Source organism: Ursus maritimus, unplaced genomic scaffold (genome assembly GCF_017311325.1).
Source record: "Ursus maritimus isolate PB19 unplaced genomic scaffold, ASM1731132v1 scaffold_32, whole genome shotgun sequence".
Taxonomy (NCBI): Eukaryota; Metazoa; Chordata; class Mammalia; order Carnivora; family Ursidae; genus Ursus; species Ursus maritimus.
This window is the reverse complement of record NW_024425786.1, coordinates 17,715,241-17,736,695: the sequence shown is the minus strand read 5'-3', so window position 1 is coordinate 17,736,695 and position 21,455 is coordinate 17,715,241. Positions and strand designations below refer to the sequence as shown.

Here is a 21,455-nt window from a genome sequence, read left to right as displayed (position 1 = left end):
CCTCAGGTGGACTCCCTCCCACATCTTAAGACCCAGCCCTGAATCCAGGACCATTCCTTCCAGAACAGACTCCAATTCTGCCCAGACTCATCCAAACAAGATGTCGGCCACACCTCGGAGCTCAGTGGCATAGCCATCACATTGGCTAGAGGCAGTAAGACACGTCCTCCCCATGCCCCAAGTCCCCTAGGTCCTGTTCTGGGAGCTCCCGGAAGTCTGGAACACAAAAATTTCTATAGCTGTTGGGACTGACCAACTCAGATTCCAAGAGGAATGTGGCCTTAGATTTAACCAGTGGATGTATAGCAGGGTCGGGCTGTCCGAACACTTTTCCCCATCCTCACAGGTGCCTCCTAAGCCCACGGACCCCTCTTGCAGAAATATTGTACGTAGACTTGGAGCGGGGAATAAATAACTATCCTCTCCCTACACCTTGGGTCTGTTGGTTGTCATGGCCTTGTCTGGGGAGGAGCGAGGCACACACACATCAAAGACACATATGCACACAAGGCTCCAAGGCCTTGACGCAACTGGGTCTGCACCTGCTTAATTCCCACCCCAGCCAACCAGCCGTTCTGAGCATGCTCAGAGCCAGCTGCCGGCTCCGGCCGCCATTTTCCTGCAACCCCTCTTCCTTTCCACAGGCCAAGCCGGGAGGGCTGAGAGAAGAGTTTCCTAAGTGAAGGCTCTCATTTAGAGTTCAAGATCGCTTTGGGGGGCAGTGGCCCCTCCCTAGTCCTCTTCTTGGGGCTCTGGCCTTTGCTGTGCCCTCCCTGCCCTCTTGTGTTCCCCCACGACCAGTCTAGCACCATGATGAGGACGGCAGGCTCCGTCACGGACTCACCGAGACACGGGGCAGGGAAAGCTCTCTGAGCCCCTGCTTCTGCCTCCTCGGGGTGTCAGGAGGGTTTCGTGAAGAGACTTAGCCTAGTGCCTGGCACTGGAAGCACATTTCACAAGTGTCCGCTGCCGCTCTTGTCACTAGCGTTTGCCTTTAGATAAGCCGAATTATCCCCCATCTCAGAGATGAAGAAAACAGGCCCCCCAGGGTGGCCCTGCCCGTGTGTGGCTCCCATCGGCCCCCTCCCCCCGTGAAGTCTGTGTGGCTGTGGCAGGTGCTCTGTCTTCCTCCCCGTGCTGGGCGGGCAGGGGCGGGTTCCGCCAACAGAGGGGCCGGAGCCCACGAACGTCCTCTCCAGCCTTGTGTGCGATTATTGATTCTGGGAAAGTTGTTCTTTGATGTGTTAGTTGAACCATCAGCGTGTAGTTGAGCGTCTTTCCAATATTCCGCTGGTGAGACGCCAACTTCAGGTGTGTTCGCAAGCGAGGGAGGGACAACCCCAGGGCCGTCAGGGGGTGGAAGAGACGCGCTCCTCCCTCGCTGCTGGCGGGGACTCAAGATGCCGCAGCCGCTCTGGAAAACGGTTTGGCACACAGTGGGGCGGCCGTTCGGAAAGTCAAACAGAATTACCACGCGAGCCGGCAGCTCGGCTCCTAGCTCTATACCCGACCGAACTGAAAACATAGGGCCACTTACAGACTTGTACACAAACGTGTACCGGAGCGCTGTTCCTAACAGCCGAAAAAGTGGAGACAACCCCGGTGTCCATCAACTGATGAATGGATAAACTGCAGAACAGCCGTCCAGTGGGGTATTATCCAGCCGTAAAAAGGAAGTAAGGACTGACGCAGGCTGCCACATGAATAAATCTCGAACACGTTATGCTAAGTGAAGACACGAAAGGCCACTTACTGTAAGACTGTTTGTATGAAAAGTCCAGAACAGGAACCATAGAGCCGGAAAGCAGCTTAGTGGTTGACTGCGAGCTGGGGAGCGAAGGAAGGGAGAGGGACCCCTAATGGACACAGGGTTCCTTTTTAGGGTGATGACAATGCTCTGAAATTAAATAGTGGTGATGGTTTCCCTACTTTGTGAATATATTCAGAAACCCCTGATTTGCACGCTTTGAAATGCTGAGTTTTATGGGCTGCGAATCATAGCTCACTAGAACACTTGAGAGCAAGAGAAGGAGGACTGTGCTGGTCAGTGGCAGAGTCTCTGGTCCGTGGGTGCTGCTGCCGCCCTCCGGTCGGACGGCTTGTTGGCGGGCTGGGGGCAGGACCCTCGTGCCCATCTGCTCACCCTGCTCCCACTTCCCGCAGCTCACATGGTGGAGGACACCTCGAATCTGCTTCAGCACATAAAATTCCAGTCCAGTAACTTCGAAAACATCCTGACGTGGGACAGCGGGCTGGAGAGCGCCCCGGACACGGTCTACAGCGTGGAGTATAAAAGGTGGGCTTCCCTCTCCACACGACCTCTTCGGACTCTGCTCTGAAACCAGCCCTTCCAAGAAAATCCCTGTCTACCAGATGTCCCCACGTCCCACCTGGTCCCCCACCCCGGTCTGATGTGACACAGCTCGCACCACCCCCTGCCAGAAAAAGCTTTGCTCTGTTGTGGTTTCTTTTGCAAAGGGAGGATAAAATAATGGTTAAAAGTACAGGTTCTGGAGTCAGACTGCGCAGGCTTCCCTGCCAGCTCTGGCCTTTATAACCTGGGGCCATGGGGTAATCTTGCCAAGCCTCAGTTTCCTCACCCATAAGGTAAGGCTACCAAGAGTACCTCCATCAGAGGATTGTTAGGTAGATTAAGCAAGATAGTCATGAGCGCTTGTGCCTGGCAGATAATAAAATGGTTTTACAACAAAGAGCCATGCCCACCCCTCAAGCCCAGGCCCCTGTTCCTGCTCGTCTCCCTTCCTACGCAGAGGAGGAGGTTGGCATGGGCTCAGGGGTCCGCACACCTGGGTTCCATCGCTGGTCCTGCCTCTTTACCCTGTGGCAAGTCCCTTCCCCTCTCTAAGTTTCAGTTCCCGCATCTGTCAAATGGGGATGACAGAGCCTGCCTCAAAGGCTTATGGTAATGATGAGCCCAGAATGTGAACTCAAATCCTGGCCCCCCAAATGCATGCCCCAACACCAGTCCAAATTTTTCCCCTTTAAGCCTCAGCTACCTCATTCAAAAAGGAGGGAGAATCATGTCTTCAACCTCACAGGATCATTGTGAGGACAAACAGATCAGCCACATAAGGGGCCTAGGACACAGAATGTGCTAAGTAAATATTAGATATCGTTATCATTATTAATAAACCGCAGGCCCAGTGCCAGGCCCAATCATTCAAGGTGTGCTCCGGCTCCTCCCGTGCCCGCAGGTACGGAGAGAGAGAGTGGCTGGCGAAGGAGGGCTGCCAGAGGGTCACCCGGAAATCCTGCAACCTGACCATGGAGACGGGCAACCTCACGGAGCTCTACTACGCCCGGGTAACTGCCACCAGCGCGGGAGGCCGGTCAGCCACCAAGATGACCGATCGGTTCAGCTCGCTGCAACACAGTGAGTGGGCACCCCTCACTGCAGGGGAGGGGTGGGGGGAGGCCCAGAAGGTCAGGGGGCAGTTCGAGATGTGGTTTTAGGGAAGGGCACCCCAACTAGAGATGATCCCGTGCACAGCTGGGGGTCTTTCTCCAGTTCCATCCCGGCCTCCCAAGGTCAGTTCACCTTCCTCTGGCCTCTCGGCTCCAGCCAAGGGCTCCTAACTCAGTGCCCTACTCCGGCCCTGCCTCTTTTCCAATCTTAGTCTTGGTCTGGGCTTCCACATCCCCTCCTAAGTGGGTGTCCCCGCTGTCATCCCAATGACCTCATTTCATTATGTCACCACCTGCTACTCTCTGTTCATTGTCTTCGTAGCTGCTATCACCATCTGCAGTGATGCCCTCTGCCTGTCTGTATCCCACCTGCCTCCGTGCGGGGGCGTGGAATCCCGCGTTCTCGGTCCTTCGCACGGGGCCTGGCACGGAGGAGAGGCTCACCACGTAATTGATGAGTGAATGAATCTGAGTTGCCAAACTCCCCACACCAGCTGAGCATGGGCAATGTTCACTAACTGACTTCACAGCCACGTGGTTTTCCAAGAAAAGAAAAAATAAAACTAGTTATTTTTTTCTAGGCTTATTCAATTAAGACATATTTATTGTAGAAAATCTGGAAAATATAGAAACGCACAAAGAAAAATGAAAGAAGCCCAACATAATCTGAACACTTAAACATAACCAGAGTTAACTAGCGACTGTCTCTACTCTTTGGTGACCTGGTTGTTTGGTTGCTTTTCACACAACGCCCTCAGGAACGTTTGCCCACGTCATGAAGCACTTTTCCACAGCATGACATTTCATGGCTGCAGAATGGTCTGTTCTATGCAGGTGTTCTTAATTTCCTTCCCCAGTTCCCTTTTGGGGGACTTTCAACTCAGTTTTTCAATTTTATAAACAAAACTGAAGTGAACATTCTTTTAGCTCCAAAGTTTTCAGTCTCAGAGGTCAATGGACCTTGAGGGATTTTTATAAATTCGCTTCAGGGGGAGTAGGGCTCATGAATCCCCGAAATTGGGTGCAAAATTTTTGCATGTGTACATTTGGAGGGAGAGTAGATCCGATCCGTAGCATTCGTCAAATTCCTAAAAGGGTCTGTAAACCAGTAAAGCTTATTTGGTTATTCAGCAAATCACATCTTGAGAGAGACTGAAGTCTCAGGCCTGGCCTTTGAGGCCAAATCAATAATTTGAGGCCCCCTGAGTATGACTTAGTTTATATAGCTGAACTCTCAGTCCCCAAAGCTGTCATTGCCAGTAGACTGGGGTAAAGGGTGCTATGGGCAGACTCAAGGTGGGGACTGTGGAGGCAGGGACAAGAGCACGGTTAATCTAAGAGGTCAGTACCCCTCTCCCTGGGTTCTGCCCATTCACCCCTGGGCACCCCTTTGCCAGCCTTAAACCCACACGCCCATTGCTAGCAGTCGTTTTCTCTTCTCACCTGTTTGTTTAGTTGCTGCTTTCATTAGCATAACTGGGGCTGGGGCTGGAGGAAAGGGGAAACAGTCAGTCATGTCCCCTGGTCCAGGGCAACCTCAGACACTACGGGATGATTCCAGCCTTTTCTTTTTGCTTTTCTCTCTCCCCTTTCCAGCTACCATCAAACCACCCGACGTGACCTGTATCCCCAAGGTGAGATCCATCCAGATGATCGTCCATCCCACCTCCACGCCTATCCGCGCTGGGGATGGCCACCAGTTAACCCTGGAGGACATCTTCCCTGACCTATTCTACCGCTTAGAGCTCCAGGTCAACCACACCTACCAAATGGTAAATATATGTGCCTCCCTGGTCCTTCCCTGCCTGGGAAACTCATTTCTCTGTCAATTAGATCTGCATTGCTTCAAGTAGAAAGGAGATGTTTTATATAAATTAGCATTTATATATCTACAGCCCTCCCTCTTGTAGATCACATAGACAAGCACATGCTAAAGTCTCTGACAAGTCCTGCAAAGCCAAGACTCCAGTTTCAATTCATTGACTACGACTTCTCTCAAATTTCTTGACCAGAGAAACTCCTTTCATTTTGCATAATTTTTTAACTTTATTTTTTGCCTGATGCCTTATAATACCCTGGAGAGCAACCTCTACTAACATCTTCAGATGTCCACTTTGGAAAATGCTGAAATCTATTGCTGCTGCTGCATTTCCTTTTGCTAGTTGTCCACCATTTGCAGGAACTGGATACAGGCTGTGTCTTAAGATCACTAACAATGAAAGGTGGAAGGCAAGGGCATAAATGGTCAAATGATGTATGAGGTATTTCTTTTGTATCCAGGAGATATGTGTTTTCTCCCAAGCATGTGCCAGGGGATCCATAATTCCACTGAATGGCTATTCCCACACCCAAGAGGTATAATCTAGTGGATGGGGAAGGAGCTAAAGCAAGAATTCAAATAGCTAGAGATAGAGGAAAATAAGGATATTGCGTGGGGTGGAGCGGGAGCAGGGTGGTAGGAGGGGAGATGGCAGCTCAAAGAGTTCTGGAAAAACTTCCAGATCAGAAAACTTTATGGTGCCAATACCAACTTCTGAGGCATGCCGAGTAATACACGCCTAGTATATCATTTATTCCTCACCCTTACCTTGTGAGGTGGGGGCTACCATCTCCATCTCCTGAATGAGAAAACAAAGAGGTTAAGGCACTTGCTCAAGATTGTTCAGGAAATGATAGCAGGGGCGCCTGGGTGGCACAGTCATTAAGCGTCTGCCTTCGGCTCGGGGCGTGATCCCGGCGTTCTGGGATCGAGCCCCGCATCAGGCTCCTCTGCTGGGAGCCTGCTTCTTCCTCTCCCACTCCCCCTGCTTGGGTTCCCTCTCTCGCTGGCTGTCTCTCTCTCTCTCTGTCAAACAAATAAATAAAATCTTAAAAAAAAAAAAGGAAATGATAGCAGAGTCAAGATTCAGATCCAGCTGTGTTCACAGCCCACATTTTTCCCTCACTGGCGTAGACGGCCCCACCAGGATCGGGGAGAAAAGCAGGAAAACTTAAAACTCCCCTGGGAAGCACAAAACTGCCCAGTTTGGCTGGAGCACGGAGACCTACAGGCCAGGTTCTCCTGCAGAACAGTTTCACAAAACATGGCCCCAAACCAATGGCGTCAGAATCTCCTACAGTATTTATTTAAAATGCAGGTGCCTGGGCCTTCCTCCGATCTACTCAGGGCAATTCAGCAGTGGCACCTCTAGGATCTGAGTTTTTAGTCAGCAGCCCGAGTGCTTCTTACCCACCCTGACATCTGAGACCCGCTGGTGCAGAGGAGGCTGCTGTGGGAGATAAGCCGGGCGGGCAGGCTGGGAGGTCGAGGGCTGGGGGTGTGGACAGAGGAAGGTCTATTGATCTCAGTAGTCAGGGGAGCAATCAGAGATCACTGAGCAGGGAAAGTCCCTATCATACTACCTATTAGTAAATATTTGGGCTTTAGTGACTATCTTATTTACAACTTAATTCAGTCTGTGGTCAGAGAACACACTCAGCATGACTGCCGTTCTTCTGCATTTATGGCCGGGCATATGGCCCATCTAGGGGAGTGTCCACATGCTCTTAGTTTGGCGGAATGCTCCGTGAATACCCGTCCGATAATCGTATGACTCAGGTGCTCTGTGTCTTTCCTGATTTGGGGAAGATCTGTTGTTCTTTTCATTGCTGAGAGTATCAAAATCTCCACCTGTGACTGTGGGTTTGTCTCTCTTCCCCTCTAATTCTGTGCAGATTTGCTTCATGCCTCTTGAAACTCTGTTCTCAAACAGACACATTTCTGATTGTTACAGGCTCCCGATCAATCGACCCTTTTATCGTTATGAAATGTCCTTTTTTCCTCCAGTATCATTCTTTGTACTGAAGTCTACTGCACCTGTTATTCACATAACCACTCCAGCCTTCTCACACGCACAGTCTGCCTGGTATGTCTTTTTTTGTTTTGTTTTAGATTCTATATCTTTATTTGAGAGAGAAAGCACACGTGTGCACGAGAGTGAGCACAAGCGGGGGGGAGGGCAGAGGGAGAGGGAGTAGCAGGTTCTCCCTGAACAGGGAGCCCGGCGTGGGACTCCACCCCAGGACCCTGGCATCGTGACTTGAGCCCAAGGCAGATGCTTAACCAACTGAGCCACCCAGGCGCCCGTGCCTGGCACATCTTTTTACCTCCATTTATTGTCGCTCTAACTGTGTCTTCTATTTAAAGTGCATCTCTTGGGGCGCCTGGGTGGCTCAGTCATTAAGCATCTGCCTTCAGCTCAGGGCGTGACCCCAGAGTCCTGGGATCGAGCCCCGCATCGGGTTCCCTGCTCAGCGGGAAGCCTGCTTCTCCCTGTCCCACTCCCCCTGCTTGTGTTTCCTCTCTCGCTGCCTGTCTCTCTCTGTCAAATAAATAAATAAAGTCTTTAAATAAATAAATAAATAAATAAAGTGCATCTCTTGAAGATAGCATTCTGACATCTGTGCCCTTTTTTTGAGATATAATTCACATACCAGAAAATCCTCCCTTTTAAAGTGTACAGTTCCATGGGTTCTCGTACCTGTGAGAAGTTGTGTGACCAACACCACTGATTCTCCTTGTGCTGTTAATCTGTTTTCAAGTTCTCTGACTCTTCTCTCAACTCCAGTCTGCTATGAAGACCATTCAAGTGGGATTTTTATTTCAGATATTATATTTTTCAGTTTATTTCAGATATTATATTTTTCAGTTCTAACGTTTCCAATTTTCATGGTTTCTACATCCTCGTGAGAGTTCCTAGTCATTCGTTATGAGCCCATTTTCTTTTGCTTCCTTGGGCATATTTATGGTAGCTGCTTGGATATCATTGTCTCGGGCGCCTGGGTGGCTCAGTCGGTTAAGCAGTTAAGCATCTGCTTTCGGCTCAGGTCATGATCTCAGGGTCCTGGGATTGAGCACCTCTCCCCCTCATCGAGCTCCCTGCTCAACAGGAAGCCTGCTTTTCCCTCTCCCTCTGCTGCTCTCTCTGCCACTCCTCCTGCTTGGGCTCTCTCCATCTCACTCTCTCTCAAATAAATAAATAAATAAAATCTTACAAGAGAGAAAGAGAGAAAATCATTGTCTGCTAATTCCAGTACTTTGGTCATCTTGGAGTAGGCCACCATTGATTGTCTTCTCTCCTGAATATGGATCATGTTTTCCTTTACTTTGCATGTCTAACAATTTTCGAATGTATCCTGGATGCTGTGAGTGGTACAGTGGAGGAACTCTGGATTCTGCTCTATTCCTCCGGAGAGTATGGATTTGTTTTGTTTTGTTTTGTTTTAGCAGGCAGGTAATTTGGCTGACCTTCAAACTCCAAAATCTCAGTCCCATTCTTTCACCTTTACCTGGGCTGTTTGGAGTTTACCCCACTCGCCTTCAGGGCCAGGCAGGGATTTGGGCCAAGTTTATACTCAGAACTTGGGCCTCCCTCTCTATGGACCTCTCCTATCTGCAGCCTCTCCCTTCACTTTCTAGCTGTTAGGATTGTCGGGAGCTCTGTCTTCTTATTATTCAAACCAGTAAGATTACAGGGTTTCTATTTAGGTTTAAACCACCCCACAAGGTGAAGGCCTGCTTTCAAGCTAAAAGACATTTTAAAAGATGAGAAATTTACCCAATGACTTTCCCTGCCTCCTTTTTCCAATATCTGCCTGCTTTTGCTTACTCTCCAATGCTTGCAGGTAGTTTTTATTTTGGCCAGAGTTGATAGTTGTTGCTTTAGGGAGGGTTGGTCCAAAGAAGCTATACATTCCTGGGAGCAGAAAGAAGAGAGATCAAATGTGAAAACGAAAGGGAGATCAGGGCAGAAAGTGAGGGCCCCCTGCAATGGTAGGGGCTGGCAATCACTGGCCCTGAAGCAGGCCAGAGGCAGAAAACATCTGGAGAAGGAGGAACCTTGGGGCGCAGCAACTCCACTGGGCTTGTGTCATATGATCTTTAACGTGTGCAATTTCAACCATACGAGTTACTCAAAACAAAAAGTCATAAAATCTGTTTATGTACTTCTTCACCCACTTACACCAACCCCCAGAAATAAAAATGAAAACAACCCTAAGCCCTGGCTTCCGTGTGCCTGGAAAGGGGAAGATGTAGCTGAAATGCAAAGAACCAAAGAAAATTCTTACTTTTTGAACACCCAAGAACACAGCTCCTGGTCCTTTAAGGGAAGGTTTATGAATCACTTAAGGCCAATTAGAAGCAAGGGATGTGAGAGGGGCTTTGTCAAAAACAGCTTCAAGTTCTGGGCCTTGAATACTGGAACAAGAAAGACACCATGAACGGAGCTAGGGAATCACACGCAAGTACAGGTTTGGGACTGGGGAGGGGGAGGGACCCAGAGAGAGAAGACCAGCATGTTTGGACACGCTGAGTTAGACATGCCCACGGGGTGCCATCGAGCAGCGCACTGGAAGTGCGCATCCAACTGGCAGCTCTTGCTAAGTTTGGGAGTTTTCTACACATTGGTGATCTCCAGAGCCATGGGTTCAGATAAGATCACTAGTGAGAAAGTAAGTGGAGAGAGAAAAAAATCAGATGAAGAACAAATCTTGCAGAACAACAGAATCGAGGCACTGAGACCAATGAGAGAAGTAGGATGAGAACCAGAATGATGCAACAAGGCAGCCAAGAGAAGAGTTCAAGGTCAAAAGGCTAGAGACACACCGGAAGGCTAGAGTTAAAAGAGCAGCTCTGGGGGCGCCTGGGTGGCGCAGTCGTTAGGCGTCTGCCTTCGGCTCAGGGCGTGATCCCACCGTTCTGGGATCAAGTCCCACATCGGGCTCCTCTGCTGGGAGCCTGCTTCTTCCTCTCCCATTCCCCCTGCTTGTGTTCCCTCTCTCGCTGGCTGTCTACCTCTGTCAAATTAAAAAAAAAAAAGCAGCTCTAGTAGAAGGATCAGCAACTGAAAGGAGCAAGGGCTTGCTTCAGCAGGCAAGATGTGGCAGGAACAACAGGTGTTCAGCATTGGCAGAACCCAAAGGGCCAGGTGGGCTGTAGAGAGAGATAAGTGGACAGGGAGACAGGGACTGGGGTTCTATCCCATGATATCAGCCGAGCCATCAAAAGATTTAAATAGGGGAGCATTGGAATTATGTTAATCTTTTGTAAATATCACTTTGGCACCAGGATGAATATGGAGGTGGACAGGGGCAAAACCAGAGACAGGTGACCAGTAAGCAAGCCACTGCAAGAGTCCAGGCTCACGATATCAAGGCCCAGTTATGGCAGAAGTGATGAGGAAGGCAAGAGAGGGATGGATATGGGGTGCCTGGGTGGCGCAGTCGTTAAGCGTCTGCCTTTGGCTCAGGGCGTGATCCCAGCGTTATGGGATCAAGCCCCACATGAGGCTCCTCCCCTGGGAGCCTGCTTCTTCCTCTCCCACTCCCCCTGCTTGTGTTCCCTCTCTCGCTGGCTGTCTCTATCTCTGTCAACTAAATAAATAAAATCTTTAAAAAAAAAGAGAGAGGGATGGATAGTCAAAGGTTTTTGATGTTTGATAGAGAAGGAGGAGAAGGAGAAAAACTAGAAGAAGAGGGGATAATGATGATGTTGGTGGTGCTGGTGGTGCTGGTGGTGCTGGGGGGAAAGTGCTGGAGGTGGTAGTGATGGTGCTGGTGGTGCTGGTGATGCTGGTGATGGTGCAGAGGGCAGGGGAATAGGAACAGAGCATTATGGACTGACCCACCAGTTCTTGGTTTGGGCAGCTGGTGCCACCATTGTACTGGGCACCGTGACCCAGGCAGACGTGTGCGCAGCCTTGATTGGGCTCCACATGGAGACTGGTGCCTAAGAGGAGTCACTCTGGGTTCTCTGTCAAATTCAGCACCTTGGAGGGAAGCAGAGAGACTACGAGTTCATTGGCCTGTCGCCTGACACAGAGTTCCTTGGGACCATCATGATTTTTGTTCCAACCTGGTCCAAAGAGAGTGCTCCCTACGTGTGCCGAGTAAAGACCCTGCCAGGTAAGCTCAGGGGAAACCAGCGGGAGCCGGGACACCTGATTTCGAATCTCGGTTCTGTGCTCTCTTCCCTGTAACCAAGGCGGGGTTTGGTGGGGCTCACAAGCCTGCAGAGGGATGATTAGTGTGTTCCCATAGTCAGTCTTCGTTAATCCATCACTGAGTTAGCCGATGGGTTATCATTAGACGCGTTTAATCCCCACCTTCCAGCCCGCTGGATTTCCTCTCCCTGGCCAGCTTTCTGTGTACCCTGGCAAAGCAAATTCACTTAATATTAACCCAGGGGAGATATCCTGGGAAATAATCTGCAGAAGGGAAAGCAGAGAAGATAAAACGTTCCCTCAATATCTTCCAAAGTCAAAGAAGAGTAACAGTGATGAGAACTAGCATTTTTTAAAAGATTTTATTTATTTATTTGAGAGAGAGAGAGAGCGAGAGAGAGCACAGAGGGAGAGAGAGAAGCAGACTCCCCACCTAACAGAGAGCCCGATGTGGGGCTTGATCCCAGGACCCTGAGATCATGACCCGAGCCAAAGGCAGGCGCTTAACCGACTGAGCCACCCAGGCGCCCCGAGAGCTAGCATTTCTGCAGTGCTAACCAGGGACCAGGCACCACTCCGCACATTCCTCGTGAGCCCCCTACAAGACAGGTGCGATTATCGCTTTGTTTTACTGAGGGAACCGAGGTTCGGAGTCGTTAAGTACTTTGCACAAGGACACGCAGGTGGTGAAGGATAGAACGAGGCGGAATTCAGGAGCCCATGTTCTCACCGTGACGCTACAATAGAGATCGTTTTGAGTCATCGGCCCAGCGAGCTGGTGCCCCACGCTGCCTTCCTCCGGCACACTGAAACCCGACTCTCATCGTTAAGCATCATGATATTTTTATTAGTGTTCATGTTCACAGAGATAGAAATGTTGTAATGCTCAGAGCCGCAAGTTTAGAAGATGAAAGTGATAGTAGCGGGTCAGATGGATTTGGAAAAAAGAGTCTCCTCCTTAGTCATCAGCTTCAGAGTAATGATGTCAGTAGGTGATTTCTGTTCTAATGAACAGAGGAGAGGAGGCCGCTAGAGGCTGGGCCCTCGGGTAGACTGAAGCGTGATAGAATCAGCATCGCATCGGTTCTGGTCCGCCGTGTTGTTCAGAAACTCAACTCACCAGTCACCCCAAGAACCCACAAGAGACGGATTTCTCCAGCCGAGTCCCAGTGCATGAATTTTCAGGGCAAGAGACGCCTGGTAGGACAGCCAGCACTGGCCGCTTGCACGGGGCGTGCCCTTCCTGGGGAAGGTGCCCCGGGGAGACCAGAATAGAACTTGGCGAGAGCAGGACTGGAAAAGGAAACCGACTTTACAGGCACCATGCTGAGAGCCCGTATATGATTTGTGACCCTCTCCCCTGGATGGACTAGACAAATCTTGTCCATTCCTGCCCCACCCCCGCGCCCCACCCCTGCTTGCTGACAACATACTGACCACTCTACCCTCATCCTTTTGTTGGCTCGTCCTTACGTGATCTAGCTTATGACATGATACCTTTTTTTCTACGATTCTAGCTGCTTTTACATAAATCACACTTCTTATTGGCTATTTCTTGCTGACATCTAGAAAGCACCTCATCCTTAAAAATAAGTATATGAACAACAATTCCTACCACTTACTACGTACCCACTCCATTGCCAAGCACTGTGTTGAATGCTTTACATATATTATCCCATCGAATTTACAACAACCCTGCAGGTTGGGTAGCTTCATCCCCATTTCACAGAGGAGGGACTCTGGCTCAGAGAGGCTGAACACCTTGCCAGTAACCACACAGCTGGTCAGGGAACCTAGTTAGTTCATCTGATCTTGAAGTCAGCACTTTGCAATTTTGTTTATAGCTAGGCCTCTCCACTGCATATTTATTCCTCTTATTTTCACTTCAGAGCGATATATCCTGCCCTTGACCCCATATCCTGTCCTCTGTTCTTATCCCTGGAGTCCAGAATTCCCACTTTACCTCTCAGGATGTCTGGGAGGGTCACGGGGCAACATCCCTGTATCTTGATGCTGGAAAGGACTCTCACCCCGTATCCGATTTTTACAGATGAGGAAACGAAGGCATCCTTGTGTAGTGGGGAGAGCTTTGTAGACGTACATGACCAGCCTGGCTCCACTGAGTAGCTGTGTGACCTTGGTCAAGTCACTTAGCCTCTCTGACACTCGGCTTCATCACCCCTAAGAAGGGAGCATCTCTGGCCCTCTTTGTTTGGTGGGATGTCATAGGTAAAGCACGTCACATGGTGCAAACAGTAAGAGCTCAATAACTGCTGGCTACTGTTCTTAATACAGAGTAGACCAGAGAGGGTCGTGCAGCAGAGAGAAGCTTCTCAGCGTACCAGTGGCTGAGCCAGACCCCTAACCCCCCACATTCCAGAGTTGTTTCCATTACTTCTTCCTGTCTTCCCACGTGTGAAATGGCACATGGGAATGTTCCAAGTGCCTGTCCTACCCTGCCGGAGGAGCGGGGGTTTTCCTGTACCATCAGGCATGTCAGGTAGAGACATTCTGGTCATGTCTTCCCCCTGGAGCAGTAACAGGACTATCACGTGACGGGGGACAGGGCATCACTGAAGCAGGAAGCTGACCCAGGGAGGCCCAAGCTTCACAGGCTGGGGAGGAGCAAGGAGCGGGCTGGATGTGGAGGCTCCGGCGATTCCCGGGGTTCACAGCAATTGCCAAGGTCGCTGGCAGCTGGTGCTCAGCACCCCACGCTGAAGCCACCTGGGGGAATGGAAGGAGGGTGGCCTGGAGAGTCAAAACCCCTGGAGAGCACAAATTGCCAGTTTTAGCAAAAATCCCAACTACCGCTTCCTTACCCCACCCCCCACCGGGGCAGCAAGTGTGTCAGGCCAAGAACCGACGCCCATCCCGAAGATGCGGGACCACAGGGAGAAGGCTCCACACTAAAGCCCTTAGTCAGCCCTCTGCTTCCCCTTTAGAAAGGGTGGTGCCGCCCAGGCTCCCTCCCAGGCAAGGTCTTCCCTAACACCCAGCCCGCTACCTTTGTAGGGGGGCGTGGAGGACAGGCCCCTCCCATTGCCACCCCCCACCTCCCCACCTCTGCCCAGAGCCGCCTGCCAGGGAAGCAGGGCTGTCCTCAGAGGCAGGCAAGAGAAGCTTGTTGAGAAGGTTCTGCTCTGGCCTTGCTCTGGCCACAGCCCACCCCATAGTCCAAATGCACAGGTCCCCCTAGAGCCTGTGACCTCCTCCTAGCCCATACTCTGGGTACCCGGGACCCCAAAACTCCCTGTACAAATGCCCTGAGCCTGTGTCCCGTCTAGCGGATCTGGTCCTCGCCCCCTTCCTCCAGAGAGGAGACATTCTGTTGATGTGCAGACCCTCAGACCAAAGGGGGGCCAGTAGGCAGCTCTGTGTTCAGGGGCACGGGTGAGCTTGGCCATACGGGCTGGGAGTCCACATCTCTGTGCACAAGGCCCCCTGGCAGAGAGGGATGGAGCCGCGGTGGGCCAGGGTCACTGGCAGGCCCCCCCGCCCCTCCACATGTTAGCTCGGGACCACCAGGAGTCTGAGAATCCAAACTCAGACTTGGCCTTCCAGGTTGTGATGAAAAGTATGTCTGTCAGGGCGGGGGCATGCAACCTAAGTTACTGAGCGTAAGAATACGATTTCTAAATTCGGGATATTTAGACATCTAGTATGCAGCCGTCTATGTGCTCTCCTGACCCAGCCCGGCACGCGCTGGGGGCCGGAGAGGCCTTCCCAAGCCTGGCCCGAGAGGGCAGGGGGAAAAGCACCCAGCCTGCGGCATCCGCACAGGACCGGGCCCGACCAGACCCCGGCCTCAGTCTTCCTGCTCTGGCCCCTGTGCTCCCCCAGATCGGACGTGGACGTACTCCTTCTCAGGCGCCTTCCTGTTCTCCGCGGGCTTCCTCGTCGCGGGGCTCTGCTACCTGAGCTACAGATACGTCACCAAACCGCCTCCACCTCCCGACTCCCTGGTGAGCGGCTGCGCCTGGGGCGGGAGAGGGCGGTCCCGGGGTGGGGACACAGGCCCAGAGGCCCCCAGTTCTCCCTGAAGGGCAGGGATAAGCAAGCAGTGCAGAAAATTGGGCCTCGTTTCGCCTCTCCAACCTGAAGTCGACAAAGACACGGCCCAGCAGGGTGTATTGGAGAAACGTGGGTGCCAGGAATAGCGGGCTTGGGGTGGAAACCCAGGTGACGCGAGAGCATCCACGTCCAGGCAAGTAATGTGGGACCTGGGAGAGCAGGCCCCGGCGAGGGGCCGAGGAGGGGTGGGCACCGGGGGGAGCCCTGGAGCTCATGCCCTGTCCACACGGGCAGCCAAGTACCGCCGCCTGGGAGTGCGGGGCCACTGCTGCCAGGTCCTCTAAGCCCTGTGTAAACCACCGAAGTCCCCCTGGCAGCCCCAATATGGTGGCCAGCACTGGCTCCGGGCTGAGGTAGCAGGGCCTGCTGCTGCGGACACCCGAGCTGAGCGGTCTGGGGCTCTAGGAGCTAGCTCTCGTTCATTATGTGAGGGACAGGGGAGCTTGAGGGCATTTCGCTCAATGTCAAAGCCCACAGGAGCCATTTCCTGTAGGACTCTCCCGGCCTCCCGTTACCCCCTATCCTTTTGCACCTGGCCCCCTCCATCAGGCTCTTAGGGCTCCGCGAGTGAGGAGCAGTGTGGGCCACCCCCTCGAGAGTGTACCCCAAGGCAGCCTCCACTCGGAGTCCTCTACTTCCTGCATTATCTACCTTCTAGAGAAACCACAGCCTGAATCTCTCTCCTGAAGATAACCCAGACTTAAGTGGCTCTCACCTAAAGGGCTGGCAGCCCTGTCCCTTCAGGGAGGCCCAACACTTAGAGGAATCTCTGGGAAATCAAGAGCATGTGTGGCATGTGCATTTTGGAAAGTGCCCTAGGTGGTCTACCCCATCCCCTCTGCCTCCGCATGGAGGACCCAGCCGTCCGCGGTGCCCTCGGGGAGCTTAGAACGCGCCCTAACGTGTGGCCTGTTGTTGTGTCTGCACAGAACGTCCAGCGAGTACTGACCTTCCAGCCTCTGCGGTTCATCCAGGAGCACGTGCTGATCCCTGTCTTTGACCTGAGCAGCCCCAGCAGTCTGGCCCAGCCCGTCCAGTACTCCCAAGTCAAGGTCTCCGGGCCCAGGGAGCCCCCAGGAGCCCCGCCACTGCACAGCCTGTCTGAAATCACCTATCTCGGGCAAACAGACATCTCCATCCTCCGGCCCTCTGGAGTGCCAGCTCACCAGACGCTCTCCCCACAGTCCTACGCACCCCAGGCCGCCCCTGAAGTCAGGCCCCCTTCCTATGCACCGCAAGTAACCCCCGAAGCCAAAACTCCATTCTACACTGCACAGGTCGTGTCCGAGGTCCAGCCTCCCTCCTACACCCCTCAGACCACTCCAGCCTGCTGGCCTTCCTATGGGACCTGCGGGGAAGGCTCTGGCGAAGACTCCCCACCTGTAACACTCTCCAGTCCCAAACACCTCAGGACTAAAGGGCTCCAGAAAAAGGCACCAGCTGGAACTTATATCCCAGATGGCCTTTCTCTGCAAGGGGTGACCTCCTTGGATATGGAGGACCCCCAAGAAGAAAATTTCTTCCACCAGCCTCCGGGAGTTCACGCGGACAGAGTGCCTGAACCCAGTGTGCTACACGGAGGGGACCCAGGGACACCATTGTACCTAAAGGGCCAGCTTCCCCTCCTCTCCTCTGTCCAGATCGAGGGCCACCCGGTATCCCTCCCTTTGCACACTCCTTCCCTCCCATGTTCCCCCACAGACCAGGAACCAAGTCCCTGGGGCCTGCTGGAGTCCCTCATGTGTCCCAAGGACGAGGGTCCCGTGCCTGAGATGGGGGCCCAGAGCCCAGGCTCTCAGGCCTCAGACCTGGAGCAGCCCACAGAACTGGACTCTCTCCTCAGAGGCCTGGCCCTGACTGTGCAGTGGGAGGCCTGAGCAGAGAACAGGGCAGGCCTGGGGCTCCCTCCCTGTCCCCCCCCCTCAAGCTCACATCCTTGGCCATCGCTCCGCCTCAGGGGAATTCCCTTGAAAGAACCAAAGGAAAGAGGGCCCTGGGGCCCCTGCCCTGCTCCACGTTTTGGAGCAAAACGGCATGCTGAGGACTCCAGCCAGAGGGGTTCCGGGTACGCATCATGTGCCGATGAGCTCCGCGGGGCAGGAGCGGGCAGTCAGAGTGCCGGGCGTTAATGCAGGGAGACTTCACGGAGATCCAGCGCCCCAGCTCCTGAGATGCTGGACGCAAAGTTCTCCACCTCACTCCCGGCCAGTTTCATAACCTAGTTCGACAGAGAGTGAGGTCTCTGCCTCCTCTGTGTTCCCCTGTCCTGAGAAACAGAGCCTGGAAAGGACGCCTCCCAGCCGGCTGGGCAGCACCAGAACAACCGCACTGCTGTCAAGGCCAGAGGCAGCACGACGGCAAGACGCCAGGGACGGGTGCGGTCTGGGGTTCAGTCCCGACCCAGCCGCTGTCGGGAATCACAGCATCTCAACTGCGCTCCTCTGCTAGAGGCGGTACCCCAGGTGAAACGCAGGTCCGCCAGGGGAGAACACACAAGCCCTTTCTGCCGGCAGAAGCTGCAGACCCTCTCCTGAGAGCAGGGTTCGTAAGGAAAGGGGGGCCACGTGGCCCCTGAAATAGACACAACGAGAAAGAGCACACACTGCACGACTTTGAAAACTCGGCCTTGGGTTCGGCTCACCTGGGTTCAGATTTCACTTACCAGCTGTATGACTTCAAGCCAATGAATCACTGCTCGAAACCTCGGTTTCTTCATCTGTAAAATGGGGATGGTAACACCTACTTCACGGGGTTGCGGTGAGGGTGACATTAATAATGTCTATAAAGTACTTAATAGTGCCTGGCACATGGGCAGTGCCCAATCCATGGTGGCTGTGTCCGTTGTGATTTTTTGTAATTGGGCCGCACAGTGAGTGACCCACTCCCCCAATTCAGGGTGGCTTCACATGGGGGCTTTCTCGTGGCCTCGAATGATCCTCATTTTCTCAGATTGCTCTAGGCCAGGCCACAGGGCCTGGACTGCCTGGGGGAGGTGGAGGGATGGCAGGGCCTTCTGGAAACAGGGTCCAAAGACAAATGGAGCCTTCTCCCTGAGGTTGCAGGGGGAAGTTGTTTGGGACAGGTGGTGGTGTTTCCAGAAGATCTCCTCTCCCACACCTCAGCAGAGGCAGTGCGGTGCTCGGCGCTCGGTGCTCGCTCTCTTGCCCTTCTGCCCCCGTGGCTACTCCTCCGTCAGGAAGTGGCTCCTTGCTCGCGCTCACAGCGTGCTGGCACGTCCTTTTGCCTCTCAGGTGACCCTAGGATCAGATAACCGAGGTCCAGAGAGAAGGGACCCAGCTAGGGGCGCCCCACGGAAGCCGGGAGCTCACACCGGCCTTTCTGTCCTCATCGCGGGAAGGAGCTTCCCACACCGGTGTGGGTTCTCAGAGATGAGCCGGAGGAGGCGTGAGGAAGGGGGCCCCGATGGAGTCCTTAGGGGCCAGGACCTGTCGTCACCCTGTTGTCCCAAAGCCTGTTCTGAACATTTCTGAGAAACAGGAACAAAGTCTGTGGCCTCCGCATGACCTTCCCGAGTATACGATGTCCTCCAGTCTCTGTCCAGATGCGCTTCCCTCCTCTTCCTCACCCCCCGCCTGTACAGCACAGCTGGTGGTGTTCTTATCTGTTCGTCATCAATATTTAACATCTCTTCAGGGTCACTGGTCTAGACCCAGTACCTCCATAACAGGGGGGTGGACCACCCTCCTGACCACCTCGGCCCGCTCTCTCACAGCTGCCACGGTGGCCCCCATGATTATTCCCCGCCCCCCACACTGCAAACAAGGCTGCTTCCTGTCACTTGGGGTGAACTTGGCCAAAGGTTGACTATCTTCAGTAATGAAAAACCACGTAACAGCCGGCCTGTTCTCACCAGGTAAGTGGGACAGGGAGTCACAGAGATATTTTTTTTTAAGGGCTGTGAAGCCCACTAAGCCCCTCGGGTGACAGACGGATGTCCCAATTCCTCCACGACTCTGAGAGCGAAGGCTGAGTGCCGGAGGAGAGGGAGGAAGGGCTCTGAGCCCCGTGAGCCTCCGCAGGCTGCCTTGGCCCCACTGAGGGGCAGGCCCCAGGTCTGCATCTCCAGCCTCCCAAGCAGGCAGCCCAGGCCTGCAGAAGAGCTGGAAGCAGCTAGAAGGCAAAGGGTCTGAGGCCCCCTGGAGCTGGGCATTGGCATCCGTGAGCGTCCTAGGCCCTGCGCCCATCGTCAGGAATCTGCATGGCCTGGCCCCACCTAGACTGGCCGGGAGTCTCCCCTGCAGAGCCCCGCCCCGCAGTAAACGAGCAGGTGTGGCCAGGTAGCAGCACTAGGAGCAACAGGGAGGAGCTCAGCCTTGGCGCTGGGCAGTTGACTTCCTTGAGCGCTCATCCTCCTGGTAAACTGCCTTGATGTTATTTTGTAAGGGAAGAAAATGTGGCTCAGAGAGGTTACTTGCCCAAGCTGGTTTCCTAAACTTGCCTCATCCTGAGAATCCCCTGGGAACGTATTAAAAACGCAGCTGCCCCAGCCCCACCCAGACCTGCTAAATCCACGGGTCCTGGGGAATCTGTCTTTCTAATAAGCACCTTTGGTGGTGCCACTCAGGCAAGTGGAGGGAACAAGGTCCTCACACCAACAGTTTCCCTGTGCATAGCTTCAGATCACCTCCCACGAGTCACCCTTATTCCAGCCCCTGGACGGGGGAGGGGGGGCGGGGCAAGGCCCCTCGGGTGGTATTTCCACCTGCAAGGTCCACAGAGCTCTGGCCTCCCAGCCACTGGCCCCAGGCACATACAGGGGTTGCCTGTGTTCCCACCCAGAGGATAGGGCCCAGGGGACTGGAGCTCCTCCGGGGTCCCAGAGGCTGGATCCCCCTGTGCCCCTCCCAGGCCTGAGCATCAGCCTGAACGAGGAGGCTATGACCACGTGTCACCGACAAGCCTGGTCCCCTGTTGCTGTCCCCACCCTCCATTCCAGAAAGTGAGACAGAAATGATCAGCGAAGGTAGGAACGACCTCACCTGCTGTGGCTGGTGAGTCCTGGCCCTGAGACCCTATCCACCACGCTCAGCCCCTGGGCTGCTTGAGCCCATTTCCCTTTCCCACTCTCAGGAGGAAGTGGCATAAGGAAGACACATTTTGACCTGTACGTATGAGGCGAACAGTCGTCGGAATTAACTGAGTGGGGAGAGGGACAGAGGGAGGGAGCCGAGAGAAGCAGGGAGAAAGGAAGGCTGCTGTCTGAAACAGTGGCGGGGAAGTTCAGGGTGTTGGGTACATGAATTTAAACAACGGTCCTAATGTTCATACATCCAGGGAAGGCAATACAAGGGTGAAGAAGGGAAGGAAAGGGGAGAAAGAAGGAAATGTTGAGGGTACTGGCCTCAATGAGCAGGGTAACGTACCAGACCGTTTATGCATTTTAACCTCATTTGAATCTAGCAACCATTCTGCAAGATAGGTATTCATTCGTTCATTCATTCATTCTTCAACAAGTATATATCAAGGAGCTAGTTGTATGCCGGGCACGGTTCTCGGGGCTAGGCATACAGTGAACGAGATAGACAGGCGAGCTTCCTATTCTAGAACTTACCTCCAACTCACCAGTAAAGAAACTAAGTTGGCCCAGAGAGGAGGCCCTCCATTCGTGAGCGCAGAGGCCAGAGGCTGGGATTTTAAACCGAGGTTTGTATAGTCCCAAGTCTCCCCTCTGCTCAGCCTCATGAGCTGCGGGTCGGCTGTGTGCACTTTAAGGCATGTCCGGAGCTCCCCGAGGCAAAGCCCCAGGGAGGAGTGAAGGCATCACTGGGGTGAATGGGAATCCCACACACAGGAGGGTAGGCTCTCAGCATTTCTCGTGCTATGGAGTTGCCAGTGGAGTTCTCAGCTAGCGAGTGTCTGTAGGGGGCCAGGCAATCTGGGGCAGGCTTCACATTCCCTAATCGAATCTTCTCAATCTCACTGCAAGGCCAGCATCATTGAGCCCACTGTACA

General features: G+C 53.3%; 1 protein-coding gene across 1 annotated transcript; it reads left to right on the top strand.

Annotated features, from left to right (window-relative positions):
• The first annotated feature begins 1,400 nt into the window (after positions 1 to 1,400).
• IL22RA1 (interleukin 22 receptor subunit alpha 1) lies at positions 1,401 to 18,304 on the top strand. The gene is made up of 7 exons (XM_008694603.2): positions 1,401 to 1,424; positions 2,121 to 2,296; positions 3,216 to 3,394; positions 5,023 to 5,198; positions 11,232 to 11,370; positions 15,252 to 15,373; positions 16,412 to 18,304. The coding sequence occupies exons 1-7, from the start codon at positions 1,401 to 1,403 to the stop codon at positions 17,357 to 17,359; spliced, it is 1,764 nt and encodes a 587-aa protein (XP_008692825.2). The 3' UTR covers positions 17,360 to 18,304.
• Positions 18,305 to 21,455: the final 3,151 nt, after the last annotated feature.

What these genes read in the sequence shown, in the direction of transcription:
- IL22RA1 (XM_008694603.2), top strand. Translation starts at nt 1,401, where the DNA reads ATGCCGCAGCCGCTCTGGAAAACG. An exon ending in CGCAGCCGCTCTGGAAAACG is followed by an intron (nt 1,425 to 2,120) that starts GTTTGGCACACA and finishes GGCTGGGGGCAG; the next exon opens with GACCCTCGTGCCCATCTGCT. An exon ending in GTTCAGCTCGCTGCAACACA is followed by an intron (nt 3,395 to 5,022) that starts GTGAGTGGGCAC and finishes TCCCCTTTCCAG; the next exon opens with CTACCATCAAACCACCCGAC.